This window comes from Acipenser ruthenus, chromosome 7 (assembly GCF_902713425.1).
Source record: "Acipenser ruthenus chromosome 7, fAciRut3.2 maternal haplotype, whole genome shotgun sequence".
NCBI lineage: Eukaryota > Metazoa > Chordata > Actinopteri > Acipenseriformes > Acipenseridae > Acipenser > Acipenser ruthenus.
This window is the reverse complement of record NC_081195.1, coordinates 24,758,955-24,786,085: the sequence shown is the minus strand read 5'-3', so window position 1 is coordinate 24,786,085 and position 27,131 is coordinate 24,758,955. Positions and strand designations below refer to the sequence as shown.

The window sequence follows — 27,131 nt, the reverse complement described above, 5'->3', positions numbered from 1 at the left end:
ATAAAACCTGCAGGATTGGGGCTCTCCATGACCAGGGGTTGGATACCCCTGACTAAAGATTAGAACAGTGGTTGGCCCTTCCAGTCCTGGTCTTTGTTCCAAACATGTTCTGAATTGTTTAATTGAACCAATTAAACCTCCATCCAGATCCTGAAGTAGTTAATTTTATCATGTTACCTGTTAAACCTGGCATGGAATGGACCTCCAGGACTGATTGGACACTCCTGGATTAGAAAGTGAGACTAATTTGATTATTTGTCTTACCTTCTACAATCTACACCCTACTGACAATTGCATTGTGATGGGCTAGTTAAGTTGATTGCCACTGCTAACGCGATGCAATGAGCCTGATTTTTTATTTTTTTTTTCCATTGTAGGGAAGCTTGCACAGGTGTTGAATGTGGGACTAATAATCACATTAGACCTTAAGTCTGACATTAATGGTGAAAAAAGCCATTGTATGAAACTAACTAGAAGCATATTGTAATGGTCTTAGTTGAGAACATATTGCTTTGAACCATGCAGAATTAAAACCCTTTTTTTCAAGTTTGAAGAATGTAAACTGCAATTGGGAACCAAATAACATCAATACTATCCAGGTGAGAGAATTACGTTTCATTCTACCTATAACCCTTATATGTATTGCACAAGCTCAAAGCCAGATAGAAGCAACATTTAAAAAAGAATGACAATTTAATATTGGAGCAACATAACCCATAATCATTAATCCAGTAAGTGCCATTGTCCTCATTTGAGGACAGGCTACTTTGTAATTTTTTGGAACATTTTTAACTGCAAAGGGGCTCATGCAATCAGAGGGCCCTAAAGTAGTCCAAAAGTTTTGGGGAAACATTTACATTTACAATGATAATATCCTAAATTTATATTTGCAGATGTTACGTTCACATTGTAGCATTTATGGGAAAATTAAAGAGGCTCACACAGGATTTGCGGGTTCTTGAATTCACGGTTTATAGTAAGCAGAGGCTCTATACCAGGCAGGTAAAAGCGTGCTGTTTTACCAGCCAGTGGTACAACTACAGCTGAGCAGCATAGTGATACTCAGACTGTGACAAATAATAAAAGAAAAGAAAGATTTAGTCCGAAAAAAGTCTGGATTTCGCTAAAAATACATAAATGTGAACAAACACATTCTTCAAAGTTCTGAAATGTGTAAAAAAAAAAAAAATAATAATAATAATTTTGACATTGTATGCAGAGAAGAGGAGAGATTGGTTCTAGGAGTGTAAGGGAAGCTTGGGGGGGGGGGGGGGGCTCATTTGCATGTTAGCTTCAGATTTAGCTGACAAAATAAATATTTATTTTGTGAAAACACAGATTTTACATTTACCTGCCTTTTGTTCTAGAATTCCAACCCCCAAATTAAGTTTCTAAAATGTAAAGGCATACTATTTGAGACAGGACAGGTTTTTAAATTGGCCCTAAAACTGAAATAAATCAGTACGTAAATTGAGCATGATTTCATACATTTTATCCTATAGACTTACGTAGAACTAGGGACGGATCTCTCCCAGGAGGTAGAGGGCGTGGGGCGTTTGGTACTGTACATTAGCAGGCTTGCGTGAGAGACTCGGAGACCAGGTATGCTGTAATCAAGAAATAAATGCCTAGCCGTCATAAAAGAAAAAAATTAACTCAAAGCAAGCTTCTGTGAGCCTCTCTTCCTGTGTGTGTGAGCCCGCCCACATACGGTTTTTGTAAAAATGTCTCAAACAAACAGTGACCTCGCATTGGCCCCAATTCTGTTGGTGGCCCTACGCTATAGTTTAATTTGCGTATTAATTAATCTGGCCCAGCACCCGGTGCACCAGCCATCAATCCCAACCAGACACAGCTTCCCACTCTTGATCCCCTGGTGGTTGCAACATCTTGTCCCTTGGTTTATGCCAACAATATTGCAAATGGGTACCACTCGTGTGGCAAGCTGAACCCCTGATTGGTGGCGATTCTCCTATCTCTGACCTCCCTGAACACCTGCTGCCATTGAACGTGTGACCCCAGGTCACAGAACCTTCCAAACGTGTTTTGTTTTTTTAAATGGTTGTATTAAAGTTAGCTTCCTACTGTATTTTTTTTTCTTTCCTCATAATTGTCTTTGCACTGAGGCTGGTTTGAGGCACTGTTTTATATAGTTGACTTCTCTTTATCAAACTCGGCGACCACTTGTACTTTAGCCTAGTGGTCTCTCAATGTTGCAAAACGGTTTCCTACTGTCTTCATGGAAGGTTTTGGGGGGTACTGCTCAGCAGTCTTTTGCAGTTATATTCAGTGTGCAGTACGATTCATCCTGTAGTTTAGGCTGAAGCTGTTAACGGGTGCTTCTGGGTACCAAAATAAACAAAAAGAAATTAACATGCTTGTATTTCCGATTGGGGGGGAAAAAAACTATTTTCTGTGTGAGATAATTTCGGTTGAATCCTGGAGGGACTGGTGATTAAACTTGTTAGCTTGTGATTAAAAAGAGTGTAATATTCGAAGTAAAGATGCATGCAAAATGCAATTCAAGTAGGGGAGTGGAAAAGCTGCTTCTTTCATGGCCCATCTTTCTCTTCCTCCGCCATTGGAACTGAGCATGTGCAAACCCCAATTAGCAATGATACAAGGAACAGGCAAGATAAATAAGCACTCAGTGTTTTTAGGGGACTAATTACAGCTCATCATATTAAGTGCGTCTTGAGTTAGGGAGTGAGAATTGCAGCTGGGCTCATTTCAATAAACCAAGTAGGCGAATGAATAATGAGTCCAAAAAAAACAATTGCTTCTTTTATGAATGAAACATAAGAATATGAAGCTTATTTTTACATTTGAATAAATTATTCCTCCAAGTTTTTCCTTTCATGTTGCGTAATGCTACGAATGCTACTGCAATTAGATATGCGTTTTTACTCCCATCAAATGCAATACATAAAACAATTATTTAAGAGACACAAATGTTACAACCCTTACAGAATTACAGCAAGAGGATACTATATGTTTTAATTTATTACAATACAGTATGGATCTGCATAAGCACAATGCATATATATTACTGGTACAAAATATAAATATATATAATTTAAATTATATATAATGTGTGTGTGTGTGTGTAAATAGACTCAATACCATAAAGCGCGAAGGTTTAAGTAGAAAGAAATAGTAGATTGTTACATCATCAACTATGTAAGAAATGACATCCCAAGCACATTAATAGATTTAAAGAGAAATAAGTGAGTGCCGTTGCCATGGCATCAAAAGCCTGCAAGTACCTTCACTGTTTGTTTTCAAGCACACTTTCCCTTGACAAAGGTATTTTAAACATACCAAAACACTGAGAAGTTGACTCTTGAGCAAAACTGTGTTTGGTCAATAAAAAAAAATTTAAAAAGCATTTCTAAAAACATGTTTTGTGTTTGAATTTATAAGCTACAAGCTTATAAGTTTATGTGTGTGGGCCGCATCTGCACCCCATTCTGCCTTCCACTGACAAGGTTTCAAAGCTCTATAACCACACCTGAGGACTGTCTTGCATAGTCGTAAGACGCTCACTTGTGTGATTTACCCTGTTACACAATTATTCAAGGCTCTATAACTATGAATGCAGACAAGCCTGTCTCTTTTGCATTTGTGTTTTGGACACATGCTTATGGCCAATAATGCTGAACTATGTGGTGGTTTTGTGATAAGGACTAATGTCCACTGGGGGATAGGTTGAAACCATCAGACTCCTTTCTCTCGTGACCTAAGCCCATGTATTATAAAGTTGATTTAGACTAAAGTCGATTAAGCAAAGTAGATTAGCTCACTGCAACAATAGCCCCTCTGATTCATTTAATAATATGACTTCTTGAAATTCTAGTAGTGTATTCAATGTTTGGTAGCCTGATGATTGTGTGGAATGGTTTCTATTGGGTTTTACAGTAAGTGGATTTTGATTGTTTCTGACAAAGAAAAAAACTATTTGATTGTTTTGTCTGTAGTAGCCAGAGATGTAAGAATTTAAAGATAACAAGAAGTTAGCAAAATATAAAATGGGGAAAAAAATAGATAGCTTTATCTATAATAGATAAAGCAATACCTTCAGTATAAGCCTGAAAAATGTTCATTTTGAAATCAGAAACGGCTATAGAGTTACAAGCAACATCCATGATAATCATATATTTGCAGCTGCTTGCTGAAATGTTAATATTTGATATGTTATTGTCTGACCTGTGCAGTTCAGAATTGTGTACTATGATTGCTTCTTAGAAAACAGAAAAGTTATTAAAAAAAAAAACAACATGCTTTATTTTTGCACTCCCTTATAAAAGTTTATCACGATAAATTTGCACAGTAATTTGGAAGTTTTCCCATGGTTTTCCCCATGGTTATATATACTATGCATTTAACATTGTTTATTGTGATTTGACATGTTTTTAATATGCTTTACCATACCTGTCTGGGATTTACAAGGCTTAAATATGCATTACTATGCCTTAACTGTTTTTACTATGTGGTTGGAGAGAATCGGGATGCTTTATATTGCTGTAGCAAGACAATGTGTGCAGGGCACCACACACACACTCACTCTCACATTCATACAGAGGGCAATTCATAGTGACCAATCAACCTAGACAGCATGTCTTTGGACTGTGGGAGGAAACCGGAGTACCTGAAGTAAACCCACGCGAACACGGGGAGAACATGCAAACTCCACACAGACAGTACCATGGCTGAATTCGAACCTAGGACCCTGGCTCTGTGAGGCAGCAGCGCAAACCACTACGCCACCGTGCCTCCCCTCTAATAAACATTACAGTTAAAATGTAAGGCTGTAGTTTATGCATATCCCATAACTTTACATTAAAGTATGTAACGTATTTATTGGAAGTACTCGTGACTTCAAGATGATATTGCATTTTACTCACCCAAAATACATTTTACCCTGTGTCTAAATTGGAGAGTAATTTACTCAATGATCCACAACCTTATCTGGAGCCCTGGGCATTTTGCTACTCCAGTGTGTTCTTGTACCATTTTGATTACACCATTCTACCAATGGCAGCCTCACACCACTGTAGATGCTCTTGTGGTGCTCTCTGCTCTCAGTACAGAACCATTTGAAGTGTCAAATCTTGCTTTGTCATTAAAGATCATTTGGGGCTGAGACAACTTTTTCCTATCACTGTTGCAAAGCCTGTTATTTCTGCAGCACAAGGAGAGACAGACGTGTAAAGAAGCTAAAAAAAAACCTTTCTGAAGGTGTTTAAAGCGAGCGATCAATAACACCTTCCCCAAATACAGTGAATCTAAAACCCATTATCAGAATATTATAGACTTTCCATCCCAGCCCAGAGAACAAATGAAGCTGAAAAGCACAAATTCATGTAACGCATTCTCCCTGAAGGAAGGATTGGATTAATTGTCAGCCTGCAAGCTCCGGTCTTGCAAATCAGTTGAATGCTTGCCAGCTCCTGTATTCTTTTCCAGGTCGGGGAGGCATTATCATCACATTAAAAAGGTCATGTTTGCTCCCTGCTACTGTCTAACCAGTATTTACGCCCAGGGCTCAAGACCTCACCAGGCACCTGGCTGCTAGGGTTCTCTGTAGCTCTGTGAGGAGAAAGTCCCTGGAGATTCTGCATCCCAAACCTGTGGGAGAGCCAGAGCCAGGAGATTTGAGAGAGGCTGAGGACTGAATGGCAGACATGGGTTATTTAGATCACAGATGAGGTGCGTTGCACTGTCTACAAATCTGTGAGGGGAAGCTCTCATGGTGCCTGGCTCAAAAGTTATGGCCAGAAGTTTTGCATCACATAGAATAAACAAAACAAAACAAAACAAAAACAAAAAAACGTATATGATCATAATTTAGATCTTTTAATTTAATGTCATGTAATCAAAGTATACTACAGAATGACATCACAAAAATATACTTGAAGCCAGAATAGTCGTACAGTATTTCATGTTAGATTTCAAAATGTTTTCAATTTGTCAGTTTTTGGTTAAGTATATGGAAAACTGCAAAGCGGTGTGTAATTCAATATGTTAACATAACATTATTCAGCAAGTTTCATTTGACTTTAGGAAGCAAAATTAGTTCATTTATATATATATATATATATATATATACAGTGTGATGAAAAAACATTTAGCCATATCTGTAGTGCCAGTGCCATTATGCTTTACCTTTTACCTTTCATGAGCACAGCATTAACAAAATATGAATAATAAGAAGACAGTCGACACAAGCAAGCAACAGTGCGTGGTACTAGAAGCGCTGTATTTGTTTCTTAAACCTGCATTTTTAATGATACTGTTATTATACAGTTCTTGCACTACAAAGACTGTGCCACTCTGCAGCTCTCTGTAGCATTCTCTCCTGTACATGCTGAGAAACATTTCAGCAAGGCTTTTTTTTCTCTCCTATTAAAAAAAACAAAAATACAGTAAAGAGCATTTTCTTATCATCTGCTAATAGAAACCAGCGAGTGTTTTTTCTTTATAAACATACTGCATATATTTTCCAGGCTTTCTTTTCATGACCGTGTTAATATAATTTTACTTTTTATTTTCAACGGCATTTGCCAGGAAGGTGATTGGAGACAACTTAGAAGATGCTATAGCAATGCCTTGTAAAAAGTCATAGATTACTTTATTTATAACAAGTCAATATTCGTAGCATAAAGCACAATATGTCATGCTATCCAGCCCAAGACAGAATTGCTGTATGTCGTGTTTTTTATCCTAGCAGAACCATTAAGAGCCCAACATTACCAGCAGTGTACTGGATCTGAAACAAATGTTGGGATACAGTATTAGCGCACTGCAGGAGATTGCCAGCAATCTATATTTGAAATTACAATTCTGATACTAATCTTAAAAAATAGACACTTCTGTTACACTAATGCTGGCCTCATACCATTGTAGCTGCCCTTGTACATCACCACTGTAACCCGACTGCTTCTTTGTCATTTAAGATGTTGTCTTTTAGGGGCAGTTCTTTCAGTACTTATAGTGAGAGATTTCAAATCTGAGTGCATTATCCGAGGAATTACTCACACATGAAAGGTGCTGGCAGCATCTTTCAGCTCTAGCAATGGAAGTGACGAATTGGTTTAATTGCTTCAGGATTGACACTCCAGGAGAGATACTGCATTGATGTCACCTATTTATTAGTTTATTTTATTCAATGGAGGGATTATGGGTGTGCTGATGCTCGCTCATATTTTCAGAGTAATTGTCTTTAAGAAGTATTTGTCAGCAGATATTAAATAAATCAAAACACTCCTATTTATTAATGTGTTGATCTCAAAACAAGAAAAGCTGCCCCCCCCCCCAATCGCAATTAACTTCTGCATTATGTTATTATGCATAGTTACAATGTACTTCATGTGTAAATCTTTTTGCACAATATATGCATGTACACAACTGGATCAGAAAAGTGTTATATCGTGCACACAAATGTACATGTTAAGTATTGTAACTATGCATTGTAATTATGTGTAAGTACACATGTATTTACTAAGTAACTACTATGTAAAGACACAGTAATTCGAGACACTTTATGTAAAGTGTTACCGGTATTTCTTTGTCGAGTTTAATCAGAGGTAACACCTTGCCCAGGATTACAATCCCACAATGCACTGCAGATATTTGTAAAAACTATGGAAAAAAATATATTTCAATGCGATCATATGGATAAAAGAAAGGTTAGACCAATAACGCTTATATATTAGTTAGTTTGATCACAGCAGGTTCTCTATTAAATTACACTGCCAGCTTGGTATTGATTGCTACTCAATGATTGTGTAGACAAGGGAAACCAAGGGACCGCATTGTTTTGTGTTGAGTAATTAACGTGTTTTATTCCATTTAATTAATACCCAACAACTTCAAATTTCTTAAAAGCAATTACTCAGAACATTCATTTGTACACCTTCATATTTACATTGCTAATTCTCTAATTGTCTTATTGTAAGCATGATAAACCTCATTTTATCATGCTTACAATAAGAAGTAAGAAGCAAACCTCTGTGTTACACTTGCATTCATTAATTTTGAAGTGCTTGTGAGGGTGCCCATGAAACTCATGAATTATTTAAATAACCTTTTCCTTGTTTTGTATGCAGTAAATAAAGTTTAGTGTCAGTGAAACAGTCAAGAGAAGTTGAATGAAAATAGCCTGCAAAGTGTCCCGAAGGGCTCACAGGTAAAGGCATGACTACATGGTGTGCAGGGTGAGTCATACAGCCAGGGTTGAGCAGGGGAGCATCCTGGCTGTAAAAAGTTGCCGATATTCGCTGGAGATTCCACAGGGAGTAAGAATGATATTGACACTGGTACTCCCGCTGGTTAGGGAGGCAAAATCATCAGCGACTGTTTCTCCTCACTGCACTACGAAGGCCACTACTGGCCCAGACGCCCATTGAGCTGATGCAGACACCAGCAAGATTGGCAATACAGGAGCCGGTAGTTTGCCGGCTGTCAAGCACCCAGGTGTAAAGTGGAGAATGTCTTCATGGTTAGCTGTTTTAAAGAAGGTTCGTAGTTTATTCTCAGTATATGTATTTGAATTTGTTAAAAGATGGTATTCTAAATGCTTTAAATGCAGGCTGTTATGACCACTGTAATTGTATGTTATTTTATCCTCTTGTAGATACCTATTGGCTGAAACATGTATTATCTTTGATTTTCAAGTTGAGAGAGATGAAATGTGTATCTCTTAATCTGAACTCTGGGATAAGTATGTGACATCATTTGGAATATGTGTAGTCCTGTTGCCTCTGTAAAACTAAATATTAGTGCTCCACAAACCAGATTTATTCGGGTTAAGGTGCTGACAATCCGGTGAGGGTCATTGGTTTTGATTTTGATACTTTGTGATATGAGACTTTGTGAAACAGCAATCAACACAAATCCAAGCAGCTGTTACTTCACTTGTTTCGCTTTGAATGGTAAATTTGGCCCATCAACACCAACGACCTTCGTCTGATTGTCAGAATCGAATTTCTGTCGAGAGCTTGATCCGAATAATGGGTTTGAGCACCTCCCCTAAATTGGGTGTATTTCTGTAAAATGTCTTTGTACAGATGTATTACTATTCAGAAATGTATTACAGAGCCTAATCTGGGTCAATAACAATTGTGAATAAAAGCAGGCAGCTCAGACGATAAGCTTTCACTTAAGTTCATTATTATTATTATTATTTGTTTATTTAGCAGACGCCTTTATCCAAGGCGACTTACAGAGACTAGGGCATGTGAACTATGCATCAGCTGCAGACTCACTTACAACTACATCTCACCCGAAAGACGGAGCACAAGGAGGTTAAGTGACTTGCTCAGGGTCACACAATGAGTCAGTGGCTGAGGTGGGATTTGAACCGGGGACCTCCTGGTTACAAAAGTTCATTCGGTAAGTTCATTCCAACATCAGCTTTCATTTTGTTAAGGACTGTTCCTATTGTAATCTAATAATATGATGTATATTGCATTAAGTAGAAATGAAATATAGTACTGTGGTATCTGATCTGTCTTTTGAATCAGGGAACTGGCTAGGGAGGGCTAAACTGGTTGAAAGGATTCCTGGTGGATGACAATGATCGAACTATAGAGTTAAGGAATGGAACGTCCTAGTATTTTATTGCCCAGGTCCTTTGATCAAACAGCAATTTGTTATGTTTAATGCATTCTTAATCCAAACAGAAGCCTTATGGTTCTGTGGTGCAAATGTTTGTAAATGCAATGCATGTAATTCAGCTCTGCAATAAATAATGCACTCTCCTGATTGATTGCAGGGATTTTACCACACTAGGCAGAGGTTAAAAATAATGCAGCATGCTCTTCTAGTGGCAGAATACTGCACAACTAAAAAGACACAAACGTCGAGAGCCTACCGTTTGAAGAGCTATTGTTTGGATACTGTACAATATGAGTATACTACAGTACAGTGTGACAATGGAACTCGGTCAATAATGCTTTATTTGAACGAGAGAGTTCCATAATTACCGAAGAACACACCACAGTAATGGCATGATCTCTATTATCATAGAACTTTTAATTTTTTTTGTCTGAAGCACCCATTGTAGTCCACTGAAAGAGCAGGGTCCAGCATCCGCGTGAAGGGTCCATCAATAACAATCGGTTTTAAATCAAGTGTCATTAATTTGTGTCATCTCGTGGCATTCCTGGGGCATTGTGCCTGTGTACTGTCTCAAAATCTCTGGTGTAATTTGATTCTGTTTTATTCTTGAAGTTGTATCCACAGACTCTGTTTTGTACAATTGATATGTTTGTCAATAATGAAGTCCAATCAACTACAGAAGCAATGGGGTGTTTAATACATTTACACATGACTGTATATATATTTCATAATGGCACGGATTGTCCCTCTATTCATTTCAATGAGCTATGTGATGCCATAGTAATATCTCAAGACACATTTAATTGCAATTAAACCCTGACTTGGAACTGGGTAGATGACCTCCTATGTGCACTGAAGACTATCAATTACCTTCTCAATGCTGTCAGCTGCCAAACAGTAATGCCTTCTTATGAAGGCGTTTTTTAATGTTTACTGCCCCAAGCTTTTTGTAATGTCACGGTTTGGCAATGCCTTTGTTGTATTTCTATCTCCCACCTGCCACATAAGATATAATTTGTGCAAATGGTTATATACACATTCCTGGCAGCTATTAAGAGCATCATTAATTAAAAAAAAAAAAAAAAAACACATACACTATAAAAGGCTGCTTGTTCCGTAGCAAATAATTGAAGAATGCATGCCAAGAAAAGATGCATTTTCAAAGCAATGTTAAAAGAGACTGCGGGACAGTCTAACCAATTAGAATAATACAAGTATGTTGCAAATTTGCCAATTAGATCGGTAGGGAGAAAAACAATATTGAGTAGAAAAGTTGAACAAAGAAAGAATGGGAATATACTACAAAATAACAGTTCAAACAGCTTGGTAGCTATAAATTCAAACACAGCTGTGGTGCTAGGAGACTCAGACAAGCCCTACCTTCAGTAAATCCTTTGTCATCTCATTCTTGCCCCTATACACAGGATTCACATTATATACGATACAGTGTACTTGAGTGCAGCTTACACAACCCACATGAATACTGACTCATTTTCCTTATAGCTGGGGGAAGGGGGGGAATACAGCTAAAACCAGAAGATTGTATATTTAGATGGTCTGATTTTATAACCAATGTATAGATTATGCTTATAGTTGATAATATATATATATATATATGTGAAACAGCTTAAAGTAGATTTGATCCTGCTCAGTATTATTTGCTTTACCTTGATGGGCGTAATACAAGGGATTTTAAATGTAACTGCTCATTCATACGAGGGTATGCATTTCATGACATGGGCTTTATATTCCTAAATTTACAGTCCTATATATTTTGTCCTGTACTTGCCTGCATTTGTTGTGTGGTTTACCAGCAGCAGGTAGCCAATTCTCTTTCCCAGGTGGAGGCTGGAACATGGCCTCAGTCAGGTCCTCTGCCTCGGCTGTACGTCAGCATTCATCTTAACAAGTAGCAGGATGGACAGTGAAAATAATGCCAAGACCGTATGCCTTGATCTAATCTGGCAGTAAAATAATGTCTGAGTTCAGCTGGTTTATTGAACTCTTATCTGTGATTCTCTTTGAGACATTAATTAAATATACTAATACTTCTGCTCCCCGGCATTACAGCTCAAAACCAACTCGAGACATATTATTGTGTGGTAATATATTCTGACTCATATTATTCTATCTGTCTACCTAATACTGTATATCTATTTGGTTGTTTTGAAGATAAGGGTGGCATTTGATCATATGAATACCATTTTTTTTTTTTGAGCTGGGGGTCAGGTCTTTGCTTATCTGAAAAGAGCACTGAAACTGTGAGTGAAAATCACTTTATATTATATATTAGTGTCCATCCTACTACACTGTCATTTTTAAAAAAAAATTAACTTTACATACAGTATACAGTACTGTATTTAAAATCTCTTGGTGGGTTCAGGGGCCGTAATTGGAACCTGCTCGGTTCCGGATGCCAGAGAGTGCCTTCTCGCCAGACTGAGGAGATCCAGGTGAAGCGGGATCTCCCTGGGTTCCTTGTAAGAGCTGGCACAGGGTCAAAGACCCAATTCTACTGGGCCACCTGGGGGCCACTAGGAGAACTGTCCCCTTCTCTAACCGGACCTTCTCTAGAAAGGCCAGAAGCAACGGTATCGGAGAGAATGTGTAGAGGATCGTCCTGGGCCACTCGTGGGCTCGGGCGTCCACGCCTAGTGGGCCGCTTAAGCGGTGGAAAAATAACCACCGGGGGCAGTGTGTCATCTCCACTGAGGCGAAGAGATCGAGCTGCGTCTTCCCGAATCGTTCCCAAATGCGCTCCACCGCCTGCCACTTTGACGGATGTGCACCCTCCCTGGAAAGGAGGTCTGTTGCCCAGTTCACCACTCCAGGAAGATGCGTTGCCCATAGGGACAGCAGATTCCTTTATTTAATCCCTCAGTAGGCGAGATCGAGGACGTCACCCCAGGAAGGGGCATATCGGCAGCTCTGATATAAAGAGCTCAGTAAATACCTACCAATAGGAGGCATATCCCATAAGTAATGTTTTGGTGGTCGTCTTCGAATTGAAAGGGAACTGTTTGGCAGCTGGTACTGGCTTGACAGACAACTGGTAATGCCTTCTACTAGCTGTGATATTGCTTTAAGACGTTGCTCAAGAGTAAGAAACACTTTGGGTTTGCTTTTTTTTGCTTCCATGTTGACTTCTTTTAGCTTTAAACTTTAACTTACAGTACTGTACACCTTTCGTTCACGTCTTCCTTTCAAGTTCAAGCTCCTGTTTGTTCAAGTTCCGGTTACAGTTCACGTTGAGTATGAAAGCCGTATAATGCAGAAATGGTAACGAGCAAAAGAAAAAATCTTTTGCTGGAAACTTCAAAGAAACACAGACTGATAAACGGAGATCAGTTTCTCCTACAAGTTTGTTTTTATGTCTGGGAGTAAGAAATTGTGCTCGCTGGTCGCTTCACAGTTAAATTATAAGGGAAAAACCTTGTGTGGTCTCTAAGTTGATCGTGACAGGTGGTCTCTCTTCAGAGATGGTCGCTAAGGCAAGTTTTACTGTACATTTCTGTGGAGTTTGTTTTGTACTTCACAAGCTGCATGACAAATGCCCTTTTTGAAGCTTCACGCTGAAGTGAAGGCCTGTTTGCTAAAGTGTTGCAGTCCATTCAATTCACACCTCTGGCATAAGCTCTCGGGGTAAATTGGGCTGTAGAGGAACTTGGTTTTCACACCACGACATTGGAGTGACTGTTAGAATTAACTGGTGCCCTTCTGCTGTCAGGATCTCTGTATTGTGGAAGCTGATGACTAACACCACTAGTCTATGTAAGAAATGCTTTGCAAGTATTTAAGCTACCTGCTCTGGGAGGATCTGCAGTGCTTCAGCACATAAACTGGGCACATTATGTCAGCTCCATTAACTTGGTGGACATAAGGTCAATAAAATATTCATATATTTAAATGTCTTTAGCCCTGGAGTTAATTGATGAAACCTAATCTACATAAAAAAAAAAATATATATATATATATATATATATATATATATATATATATATATATATATATATATATATATATATCCCTTGAGAAAGATATGTACAACATATCGAAACGTTAGGGCAGCTGGCTCTTTGAGCTAAATATATATATATATATATATATATATATATATATATATATATATATATATATATATATATATATATATATATATATACAGTATATAATTTTAAACATCTTTTTGAAAAGAAATTCAAATGAAAATACACATTAGGGAAGAGGAAATACAAAAATGGGGTATAGCATCAGTTCTGTCAATTATACGAGAATTCTTGTACATGCCTGTGCTGCTCCATCATGGGATTATTTATTTATTTATTTATTATTTATGTGTGCATTGTAATGTTTGTATTACTTTCTGGGCTACTTTCAGTGGGACACCCTGTATAACCAATGCTGTTGCAAAGTGGATAGCTGCCGACTTTTAAATGCTGTTTCTATTGTCAAATTTATTTTAAAATATATTGTTTACAATTAAGGAACATATAACCGTTAGATATTTTAAGATATAAAAATTATTGAATACCCTTTTAAAGGAAACTAAGAAAAAAATATACAGTTTAATTTGAAATGCAGTAAAGGTGAGTAATTAAGTGACTCTGTTGTGATTTGAGCAGTTGGGTCAAACAATTTAACAGCAAATGCTGGTGTTTCTCTGTATAATTCTGTGTAAATAAATACAAAACCATAAAGGGAAGCCAACAAAATGAATCCTGAAATAAGAAAACAGGCTTTTTCTGATACACTGTTTTTTGGATGATGTTAATAATAATATTTATAATAATAATAGTCATAATAATATCATTAATAAAACAAATTTGAATGAGATGGATGCAGTAATTGTATAATTAAATATGCAATTTAAAACCAAGAATTTTTTTTTTTTTTTAGATTCATTTTTTTTGGAATCGCTTGACAGCCCTCATCTGAATATACAAATTCTGAAAAGTGATTAGGAACTTGCTAAAACTGTGTTTTGCTAATGAAAGATTGGATTTTTTTTTTTATTACTTTACTGTTGTCACTTGGGATCAGACTGAAAGAGTTTAATGGCCTGTCATAATAATTGAAATGTTGAGCAATGTTCTGCTGCTTGTTTGTGGTTCTATTTTCCTGGGATCAGAAGTAGTGCATCCTATGAGTCAAATTGGAACCACTCTAGTGAATATGTAGAGTTTGAAAATAATTCAGAACTGAATCGGGTATCATCAACACTTTCACAAAAAGAGCTCTCTGAATAGGATGGGAGAGAAACTGTTAAATTTCAAATGCCATCTTGGAAAAAAACATTCTGCTAATGTCAAATTAATGAAACAGAAAATAACTGCAGCAGATGACATGAAGAAAATCTTTGGATCATCAGAAAACTGTCCTGGCAGGAGTAGGGGAGGAGCTGTCATTCAACCTGTGCGTCTTTTGCTCTTCAGGACAACTTAATGTGTAAATTGATTTTTTTTTTCATGCCGAAATTGTATTACGGTAATCCGTGCTGTGCGAATCTACATTAATGGATGTGACCGTATCTCGAGGGAAAAGTATCAAAACAGTTTGTTTTTGAAGGTAATGGGTTTGAGTAGCTCAGTGGTTAGAGAAAGTGCTGTTCTGCAGTGTGGACAATTGTGGATTTGAGTAGCTTGGTGGTCTCAAAAGAAGTCTGTATATTTAATTATGAATCATGTGAACTAAATTGCAAAACACAAAACTGCCACGATTTATCTGATATATGCTTTGCATTTTTCCTTTTCCTTTTAATCAATTTATCAGTCTGCCACATGTGTTATGAATTCAATAAACACGGGATTGCAGTGGCAGTGTATCTCAAAAATCATTCTGTAAAGTAAGAACTTCTACATTCAAATTAAAGGTGCACTTAACAATCTTATGTGTTTAGTATTTGTATTATTAAAGGCTTATAATAACATGAATCATGTAAACATAATCATATCAAATAATGTATTGGTTAGGTACGTGTAATTTATTATAGCAAACATTTTTGCTATAATAGAATATGGCGGATCTGTGGAAGACTACGAATTCTGGGGGAGCCTGCAAATTCTGCAATTTCCGAGGAATTCCGTTATCTGCAGGTTTGGACTGCTTCTGGTCATCACATCCTCTTGACTTATTAAAATGTATAAGCTTAACGCCCCCTTATAGCCTGACCACAGTTAAGTCTGACTGCTCTGAAAGTACACTTTACATACTGTAGTGTTACCATATCCTGACGTCTTCTTTGAAACGAGACTTTTTTTTTTTTTTTTTTGGTATAAATTTCCATTTTGTGACATTGCTGATCCCATCCAATGTCTAGTCCAAGTCATCATTAAGTCGATTCATTGATTTAAAAAAAGTCTGATGGAACCTTTTCCTCTTCACATAAAACATGATGTTCTTTTTTATTAATAACTACAAAAACTATAGAGGACTTGAAATGATTCACATTTTATAATAAGCGGCTGGTGCTTCATTAAAAACAATGCTCTTTAGTTTTGAATTCTGTAACCTCTGTTTTTTTCCCCTCAGTCCTTGGTTTTAATACTGTGTGTCTGTCTGTCTTGTTAATGTTTTCTTAGCAGTTACATGCTTGCTTCACACTCTACAAACATGACAGTTGGGGATGGCCCTATGGTGTCTGTACTATGATGAATGGGGCAGTTTTACTAAAGATAGCTACAGTAGTTTCTCTGGCAGGCCGTCCACAATAAACTTATCCAGAGTGCCATTCATTTCTGGGAGGATTCTGCCAGCCAATAGGATAGATTCGAAAAGCCCAGCTCCACATAGTGTAGTAAACCAGTGTATAGTGAAAGCAGGGTCAAATTTAACTAGAGACCCTTTAAGACCTAATCACTTTGATCCCTCTCCCCCAAAGAGAAAGGGTGCTTCTTCCAGTCCAGGGCAGGCTTGAGGCATGGAGACTGAACTTGCTTCCTCAGCCCCTAAGAGAAAGTGTGCTCCTGGACTTGATATAATTGTAACATTGCTTTCTACTGAGAGAAGACTGAAGGAAAAGCGTCCAGTCATGTCAGGTTTGGGTGGGATGCTGTGTGTCGAAGGCTAGAGCGGATTGGCTGCCTCAGTGTGCCTGAGCTGTCTCACTGGTCCTGATGCTGAGCAGAAACCATTAAAAGTGAGTGCTCAGTCTGGCAGTGTTGAGAAAAGCATCAAGTGTGAAACTGCTGAGAAGCTCAGAGGAGAGTCCAGCACAGAACATAATACACCTGTCTGACTGTCGACTCCAGGTACAGCAACTTTTTCTTTTTTTCTTTCTTTCTTTCTTCCTTTCTTTCTTTCTATTCCTTGATGTACTGTTTGGATTTCTTTTTTTTCTTGATTTATTCCATACATTCCTTTCTTTTTCTTTCTTTTTTCTTCCATTTATTTTTTAGAATTGTTCCTTAATTCTACTCTTTCATTCTCTTTCCATCTTTCTTTTTTCTTTCTTCTTTGTACTCCTCGATGGATTTCTTAAATGTGGTTCTTTTTTTAAAGCAACAATGTAATATAAGATTAATAATAAAAATAGCTTTCAAACAGAGTGTTTATATAGGGATATATTCTTGAAGTGTTTTTAAAACCTGTTTTGTTTTTATTTTATTTTACAAAACTGTATTGACGTCTGAATGTTTTGTACCAACCTGGTAACTAATTCGGCAACTCTGCTTTAAGCTTTAGCATATCTAAATAGTAAACATATGCAATACAAGTGTCTGTCTGCCTGCCTGTCTGTCTGTCTGTCTGTCTAACGAGCTAGCTATCTAGCTATATTAATTTAACTGTATGGACAGCTTGATTGACTTAGCTTTGTCCTGTTTACATTGATCCTGTGATCCAGGATTACAGTGCATTAGCTGCAACATGTATCTTGTTGATTCATGTCTCCTATACGGTAATGTTACTGATGCATCTCAGTAAGCTTTCAGCACCACTTACTGTATTGATTCATCCCCATCAAACATGTTTTAGTTAAATGCATCTCAAAAGGGACACATGTAGACTATACAGTACATACAACAAATAAAACAACAGCCCTTGTTATATCACTTCAAGGGTACTGAGCAACGACCATAAGGAACTATGAACCAGGGAGAGAGTTGCAATTACTGTGATCGTTTGTTTTGAAAATGTCATTGTTCAACCCATTCTTTGTATGAATACAGAATTGATGCAGATATTTCCATTGGTCTATGGTAAATATTTGAGTTTGTATGAACGTTCTCCATAGTGTTGTAATGATAAGGCATGACTTGATTAATTTAGTATAGTCAAACGGACAATTGCATTTTCTGTAATTATGGCTGTTTTATATTTTTTCCTCAAGTGACATTTAATTTCATTTTGCGAGCTCCTAAAACTGGGCTATTTAAATGAAATGAAGGGGCATTTTCAACACAGTTAAGTAAGGGTTGGGGGGGGGAATCCAGACCGTTTTTGCATACACATTGTGAAATGCGGCAAATGCTTCATTGTGGAGGATATTTCCTAGCATTGTTCTGTTTTTCATTGTAGTCATTTAGGTTTAAAGTACCATTGAATGTCAAGTCTTGTTTTGTCATTTTCATATGCCGCTATCTTGTGTGTTATCAAAAGATCACATTTTTCAGGAGTCTATTGTGGAGGACATGGCATTATTCATGCAAAAGTGGATGTCAAAAATGCATATTTAATAATGTAAGTGGTAGATTATATACATCTCAAAGCATATTTAAAGAGACTTCAAACTAATACTGATTTTTAATATACGTTTTGGGAGTATTCCTGCGAAAAGAGAAATTACAATTCAAATATTTTAAGCTACTGCTACAATAATGGCATTTTAGTTTTGATGCTTGGAGATAGAATGTTCCCTCCAGTCCAGGGCAGGCTTGAGGCATGGAGATTGAACTACTCCCTCTTAAGAAAAAGGGTGATCCATCCAATCCTGTTAGAAATAAATTCTGGGTTTTTTTCTTGCTTTTTTGCAGACAGTGCAGTTTGACCCTTAACATCATTACTTAACAGGGATAACGGACAACCAGTGATGGACAGAAATGCTGCTTTGTGGAGTACAGAATAATACATTTTATTTAATAGTTTATTCATTCTTCAGCATTGTACAATGTAATGGAAGTGTGGACAGTAACATTAATAACCTTCTAATACAGACTTTGATATCAGAACTGTTTGACTTCTAATGTTAGGCAAAGTGGCAAGCAACATAAAACCAATAAACATAAATTAACATATATTAGTCTAATTAAAAAGCAAAATTACAAGTCGTTAAAATCCCACTCTCCGTTAAAATTGAAGATGCTGTACGTTTAATTAATGAGTGATTGTAAATGCACTGCGCAGCTAAAGAACTACATGGGTGGATGCATGGATACATGAATGGGTATCGTTGTGGTTAGGACTGTGGACTCTTGACCAGAGGGATGTGGGTTCAATCCCCAGTGGGGGACACTGCTGTTGTACCCTTGAGCAAGGTACTTTACCTAGATTGCTCCAGTAAAAACCCAACTGTATAAATGGGTAATTGTATGTAAAAATAATGTGATATCTGTATAACGTGAAATAATGTATAATGTGATATCTTGTAACAATTGTAAGTCGCCCTGGATAAGGGCGTCTGCTAAGAAATAAATAATAATAATAATAATAATACAGTTTTGCCACCCGCTTTCCCCCTAATGCATTACAGAGATCAAAGTGTTATTCCCCACCTGTCTTAGTCTGACAAGGTTAATCGCTTAAGGTGGTTGTGTGTGATTATATTCCTCCCATGAGATGCTAACTCATATACAAATGTTATTGCTAGCTTACAAGCGCTTGCTGTACCATACCAGCATTTGTGATTACAAAAATGCAGCTTAAAAACCCTCTATATAATCTGTATGTTCTAAATTTCACCAATCTGAACAGCTCTACGTGTATACAGGTCTGATATAAAGTCGCTTGGGGCAAATGCACACATGCTGTAGCTTATGTAGGGTGTTGGAATTTGACACTGGCACAGAACTAGTTAAGGAGAACATGAAAAAAAAGACATTTGCTGGGTGAGGAGCTAAAACACAATAGTATGGGATTACTCTAGCTCAGCTCAATGGTATGGTTTAAACTATATGTTATAAATAACTTGAAATTTGCAATCTTTTTTAGGAGCTGATAACAATTAAAAATGTCTAATTAAGCTAATTATGAATTCAAATAAGGGCTTAGTTGAGTAATTGAGCGCTCAGTTGGAATGAAAACCAGAAGACACAGGGGTCCCCCTAGGACCGGGGTTGAAAATCACTGGCCTAGATGATCACACTGGGAATTGGTAAATCTGAAAAGAAAAAGAGATAACAAAAAAAGTGTTACAGGCCACCAATTTCAGTCTAGTCAGAACTCACTTAAAACCATTTTTGTATTGCATTCAGCTGCTGACCTTTTACGGTTTTATTATCAGTTTCAAAGCATCAAAGTCTTTCTCCAGCCAAGCTTATAAAAGCCAATGGAGTTCAATGTATTGGTCAATATATCTATATTTCATGGTTAGCTATTACCTCGTTTCCACTCAACCCGGGTTCAAAACCCTGCTGCCCCCGATACTGCGTTCCTTGTTCATTTAGCCGACCCGCATTGGCTGCCAATCAGAGCTCCCCCTGATTTTTTTTTTTTTTTCGAACCCTTTCCCAAACAGGAAGGGTGGAAGTACGTCACAACACTGACCAATCAAGTGACGAGTGGACGTAAACATTTAACCTACATCTAATTACAATTGTATCTGAAAAGGGTTAGGATTAGTGTTATATCATACAGAATACACGTGTCGTCTCTTGTCAAGTGATATTTTCAGAATCATATCGTTCTGAATTAAAATACTACTTCTGTTGAAAATATAGTACTGCACCAACAAAACCAATTACAGTACATCTAAATGGAAGCCTACTTATTTTAAAACATAGTCCTTTCAGCGGTGTATTTTTGACATTTTTGACTTTTTTGTGTTCCCTGAAAAGTGGACAAGGGTTAGAACGGGCCAAAATAAAATAATCAGATATGCGTCACACTCGTTTAAAACATCACTGAAGTCAAAAGTTTATAGGGTTGGATATGCGAGTGCTGACTATTCACTTCAAGATTATTATTATTATTATTTGTTTATCTAGCAGACGCCTTTAACCAAGGCGACTTACAGAGACTAGAGTGTGTGAACTATGCATCAGCTGCAGAGTCACTTACAACTACTTCTCACCTGAAAGACGGAGCACAAGGAGGTTAAGTGACTTGCTCAGGGTCACACGATGAGTCAGTGGCTGAGGTGGGATTTGAACCAGGGACCTCCTGGTTACAAGCCCTTTTCTTTAACCACTGGACCACACAGCCTATACACTTTTTAAAGCCGATTCCCTGTATTTTAACACACCAATTCTTGTTTACTCACAGTATAACACCCCACTCTCTCCACCACTTCCTCTTGCTCTCTGACACACACAAAAATGACCTATTTTTTACACAGTTCTTAATTGAATAACAATCAATGTCCAATTATCTCATTACAACTCTGGTGTTCTGTTACCACTCTGATGAGGAAACCGAGTGCTTAGCCTCAGTTTTAGCACTTTCAAATAGAAACAATGTTCTTGACAATCTTAGACTGCTGTATTTTCCCTCTGCTACCACACCACATTATGCATAATAACATTATAATTATGTGTAAGTACACATCTAAACTACAACTGTAAATACACAGAACTTAGAGACACCATGTAAAGTGTTACTGAAAATGTGTTACTAAAATGATACCAGCAACCAAATCCATGTTAAACCCTTATGTAGTTATAGGGATTTTTTCCTGCATTGTAATCAATTGAAGATATACTGGCTAAAGTGAGATATCACTGGGTTAAACCCCTGTTTCGAGGAGGATGCATTTGTTTGTAGAGCTTGCTCTTTAATTGAATGGTAAAACGTTTGTCTTTGAACCATTAGTGGCTTGCCTCTGTAAGGTTTATTAATTAAGGTAATCATAGAATTAGAAACTTTGTTATGCTATAAGGATGAAACGCAACCATCTTTCAAATGTTAACGTTTACCATTTATTAGTTCCAAATACATTACATTCTACATTGAACGTTATTGTTTAGATACAATATGTGCCACTGGTATTAACCTAAAGTTACCTTAAAAAATCTACAAATGCCAAAGTCACCTCCAGCAAACTAGTTTAACATTACCAACACATTTTCTTTTGATATGATATCTCCATCCTTTATGCCCAGACTGTGCCTCTCCGTTCTATTCAATGGGCTGAGATACCAAGCCATTACAAGTTAGACCCCAAAAAGATTAAACAAAGGGAAATGTGGAGTTTTATTAAGCATAGACCTTGCAAAAAGCATTAAGACTTAGTGTGGACACTAATCCTCCATTAATTCTCTGCTACCAATCAAGTTTATACATTTTCATTCAATTTAACATTCCGGATAACAAAGGAAAAACACCTGGAACATGTACCACTGCAATAACTTTTTAAAGAACGAAATCGAAATCAGAATTTAAATGAATAAAAAAAAGATCTCACCGTATTTTCGTTATCCAGAATGTTAACTGCTAAATTAACTAAAATGTCTTGATTGACAGTGCAAAATGAATTGTGTAGCAGAGGTTTAGTGGAAATACCGAGTCTTAATACTTAGCAATAATTAAACTCTCTATGATGTCTCTAGTATTGCACGCGTTCTGCAATATATCTTAACATTCTATTTGCCTTTAATTGCCTTACCACATTGGCGAGGCCCTTATCACCTGTCAAATATGTCATCGACTTATTTTGCTATCAGTTAGAGTCAGAGACAGGAGTCAAACAAGTTGCATGTTAATTAAAAAGAATGAATCGATAAGGAAAACGAAAGCTGGCAGTTTGTGTGCTTGTTAAATCCCATGCGCAGGACGTTTCTGCAATTCTAACATTGTCATCGAAATTTACAGGTTCTTGCTCTGAGACTCCAAGACACTTTAACATATGAAATATCAGTTTTTAGGGTCTAGGAAGATTTTAAGACCACCAACATGGAGGGTAAAGTGATGCGTTAAGGGTTGCATTAAACTGCACACAATTGCAAAGTGGTACAGTACAGTACTTTGTAAAAAGTATTGTTAATTTTCACACAAGCTAAAAACAGGCTCATCTGTCCTTTTCTTGGTGGTTCTCATCTCATAGTAATGGTGTGACTTTTCAAACAGGCCAAACCCAATTCTTCTTGTTTCTGCAGAGGAACTGGAAACCAAACAAGCAGGGATGGAAGCTTACCTGGGAGAGGAGGGTAACTGGAGTCTTGCTAGTGTGGACGCTACAGTTGACCCACGCAACTACAGTGACCCGTCTGACATGTTTTCTGGCCACCAGCTTCTCCTGCGCTTCAAGCCGCTCTTCATTCCTCTCTACTGCCTCCTGTTGACCGTGGCCTGCATAGGCAACGCCTTCCTGTTGGCCTGCATTGTGGCCGATAAAAAGCTACACAACGCCACCAACTTCTTCATCGGGAACCTGTCTGCTGCTGATCTGCTCATGTGCCTGTGTTGTGTGCCTTTCACAGTGTCCTACGGCTTTGAGGCTCGTGGCTGGCTCTTTGGCCGTTTCATGTGCCACTTTGTCGCGCTCATGCAGGCTGCCACTGTCTACGTGTCAGTCTTGTCCTTGACCGCCATCGCCGTGGACCGCTACGTGGTGGTGGCATACCCCATTCGTCGCCGGATCACACTTAAGTGTTGTGGGATGGTTGTGTTAGGCATCTGGGTGCTTTCTCTGGTTCTGGCTGCTCCTCCATCGGTTCACATCAGCTACCTGGATCTGCACCAGATTGGCCATGACTTGGTTGTGTGTGAGGAGTTCTGGATGGGCTCAGAGAAGCTAAGGGTGCTCTACTCCTGTCTGATGCTTCTCATGTCCTACATGATCCCCCTGCTCTCCGTCACTGTATCTTACTGCGCCATCACAGTTCATCTCAAGCACCACTGCCTACCAGGAGCTGTGGAGCAGAACCAGGCCAAATGGAACAAGAAGAAACGCAAGACTTTCATGCTCTTGGTCACTTCTGTTTTGGCCTTCGCCCTCTGCTGGCTCCCTCTGCAGGTAAACAATCTGTAACTTAAAAAACATATTCAATGGTATTCAGGGTGAGTCATACAGTGCAGTTTCGTGTCCTGGCTGTGCGGAGTCGCCAGCCTTCGCTGGGGATTCCGAAGCGAGTGTTACATCGGCTACAGTGAACCCTGCTGGTTAAGTACCCAATGAGCTTAAAAGCGGACACCTGCAGGGTTGGCCTTTGTCCTCCAGGGGTCGGCAGCTCGCTGACATCAGCTCTCGAGTTCCTGGGTGCAAAAGAGGAAGCTGGCTCGGTCGTGGGATCAGAGGACGCCCACTGAACCTTCAGTTATCCTGAGCTTTGTGGGGAATTGCTGGGGTTTAGGGAAAAAATTATTGGATATTACAAATTGGGGAGAAAATCAGGGGTAAAATAATTGGGCACACTAAATAAAAAATTAAATATCATAGAGATGAGACACATTGGTTCGAAGTGGGTAGCATAAAAACATGCAATGAGTGCGGAGAGACATACTCACAGAGGCCTGGTGTTCCAAGTTGTTTGTGTCTTTACTAACAAATTGATTGTTCTTGAGTTACCCCCAAAGAACCACTGTGTTTATATCACATGTACTGTAATTAGCCATTTACTTATGATAGTAACATCATAACGTCCCTGCTAGAAGCTGGCTATTCAAATATGAAAAATGAAAACGATTTGGAACACCCACATGTGTAGTAAAAATGAAGTGTAAAGGACTGAGGTTTTTCTCATTAGCAATATCATCGCTGGTCCTCATTTTTATTGTGCAGAAGATCTTTTGGTTCTTTCCTTGCTTATTTTTTTTTTATCTAATCGGGATGGGGATGGTGATGGTGTACAGCATGATAGATTAACAGCCGCTATAGTTTTGTATTTCGAATAGGCTGATGTTTTGTGTTTTAATGCACTGTTAAAACTTTGGCTAGAAGGACGGCCACGGGAATAAAAAAAAAAGCGAAACAGTCATGTAAGTTAAATAAAAAAAGGAAGACTAATTTAAGCAGTAAGAAGGGGAGAAAAAAAACAAACAAAGTGAGTTAAGGGGAATTTTATTTGGCTATCAGGTAAAATGGTATGATTCTTGTTCATTTCAGATCCTCAACCTGATCCGAGATCTCGACGTGGATTTCAGCATCCTAAACAAACACTGCATCAACGTCATCCAGGTCTCCTGCCACCTGGTGGCCATGAGCTCCTCCTGCTACAACCCTTTCATCTACGCCTCCCTCCACCACAAGTTCCGGGTCCACCTTCAAGGTTACCTGCGGCCCCGGAGACACCACCAGAGCAGCCTGCTCTCCCTGCGTGCCTCCCGCTACAACAACACCTGCCTCAGCCACGTCTCTGAGCACCCCCCAAAGGACGGGAGGGAGCTTGAAAGTGGAATGGTTAATGTGCTCTGATTGGCAGGTTTGTGCAGAGACGGTTGTGAAACTGCAGCCCGGCGTCCGCCATGTTGGCTTTAGCGCCTCTGCTTTTGGCTGCCGACTCCTTTGTTGCGCCTTAATGGCGACAGTTTCATAACCTCCTCTACTATATTAGCGTTGTTTTCGTCTGGCCCAGGTGACACTAGAGAGCAGGGAGTGCTTGAGAAAAGAGATTAGCAGGACTAATTTACAGTAAGGTACTTAGAGTATTGACGTCCTTGCAGACTTCCCATTCTGCTGCATGGTTTCCCTTTTCTTCATCAAACAAGAGGACTTTCAGTTTAGTATAAGATTTGCGTGAAGTTCGCTGCATAGCCATTTTAATATACTGGTACTGTATGAAGAGTATTTACTGTAGTGGGCATTACCGTATACAGTAGCTCTCATTCGAGCACACCACAATAATTGACATGTGCAAATGTAAATTGTTCTCCTAATTGAAAAACCCTGAATCTCTGCATTAAAAAAAGTACAGTATATCAAAAAATGGATTTCAAAACTGTATTTGAGTCACTGTGATAAGAACCACTTGGAATCATACAGAGGACAGTAGACAAAATATGAAGAAATGTAATTTGAAGCTATTTACTGTTATCTGGTGAATAGAGAAAATAGGTGGATGTGCTCAGCTTAGATTGTAGGCCTGTGGTTTGCTTTAAGGACACCAATTGTCTAAAAATTGTTGTTGAAAAGAAGTTTTGAGCCTGACCTTTTCAGAACAGTTAAGAAAATATATCTAAACTGGTGAAAAAATGTTGGAAATGGTTTGAGAAGTTGCCTGCCAGAAAGGAGGTCATAGCTAGGGATGTGTTTGTTCCCGGTAAAAACAAAATGGCTTATTTCAGTCTAAAAATAGGTATTTAAAGACATTTCATGATTTGAAACCTAATATTTATAATAACAACAGACACGTGAAATTTCCTCTTCTTGTACCGGATAGAGTGATCTTTAGCAGAAATATTTCCGTTGCAGATATTTTAAAGAAATTGTGCAGCTCTATGCTGTGTGTTCAATCATTTACCAGAAAGAAAAAACGGCTGCCAGCTTCCTAAAACCAGTGTAACAGGTAGTGCGTCAATAAGAAAAATGTTTGCTGTATATATTTTTCAGTGATAAAAAATATGTATATTTACACTATTCTTTCAGAAATGGGAATTTTCACAGGAACTACATATTACACAGCAATGGGTAAATTGGGTAAAAAAAATACAACATTTGAAGTAAATTTCAATACAAAGATATGAATAACATATTCTTTTCTAAATGTATTATCGTTCATGTTTAGCTTGAACTACTGGTAAATATATATATATATATATATATATATATATATATATATATATATATATATATATATATATATTGTCATTGTAATATGTCATTGTTATCGACTGTAGTTTACAGACCCTGATTCATACAATACTTGGGACTGCATAATGTTGTATCTAATGTAAGGTAATGCTGATCGGGGTTACGTGAAACAAAGTGTACAAGTTATTTATCTGCTTAACTAATACCAGTAAATTCTGACCGCTAAATGATTGATTATCTTGAACCACAAGGTTTGAATACTTGTTTGAATGAGTTAAGTCACGTGATTTATCTTGCTACCTGTATTTTGTGATGTCAAATGTAGTGCATTGTTTTGCCTCGTCCTTTTAATGAGCCACTGTACAATACTTATGGGCACTGTACAATTTTTTCTGTATTTTCCTGTGTAATTGAATGGCTGGTGTGTATAGAAAGTATGAAGAGCAGAGTCTGGTTTTTGGTATCTGTAAGGAGGCACAGGGGTGTAGGCAGCCCAGGGCTTTTTTCTAATACATGTGGACCTTCCTGAAAAATAAAGCAATTTCCCTTGGCCAAAGTAAAATCTACATACTGTAAAAAAAAAAAAAAAAAAAGACACAAACAGAACAACTTCCTTCAACGTAATAACCGCCCAGCTACTCGGCACGGTTTTTCAACTGCTTTTTTAAACATT

General features: G+C 37.9%; 1 protein-coding gene across 2 annotated transcripts; it reads left to right on the top strand.

The window, feature by feature from the left end:
* Positions 1-430: 430 nt before the first annotated feature.
* On the top strand, positions 431-26,442 carry LOC117416054 (prolactin-releasing peptide receptor-like). 2 transcript variants are annotated; one of them, XM_059026690.1, is made up of 3 exons: positions 431-599; positions 22,866-23,725; positions 24,815-26,442. In XM_059026690.1, the coding sequence occupies exons 2-3, from the start codon at positions 22,892-22,894 to the stop codon at positions 25,121-25,123; spliced, it is 1,143 nt and encodes a 380-aa protein (XP_058882673.1). In that variant the 5' UTR covers positions 431-599; positions 22,866-22,891; the 3' UTR covers positions 25,124-26,442. The 2 variants fall into 2 exon arrangements, with proteins under 2 accessions (XP_058882673.1, XP_033882976.1); XM_034027085.2 differs by lacking the exon at positions 431-599 and adding an exon at positions 16,770-16,868.
* Positions 26,443-27,131: the final 689 nt, after the last annotated feature.

What these genes read in the sequence shown, in the direction of transcription:
- LOC117416054 (XM_059026690.1), top strand. Translation starts at nt 22,892, where the DNA reads ATGGAAGCTTACCTGGGAGAGGAGGGTAACTGGAGTCTTGCTAGTGTG. An exon ending in TCTGCTGGCTCCCTCTGCAG is followed by an intron (nt 23,726 to 24,814) that starts GTAAACAATCTG and finishes TGTTCATTTCAG; the next exon opens with ATCCTCAACCTGATCCGAGA.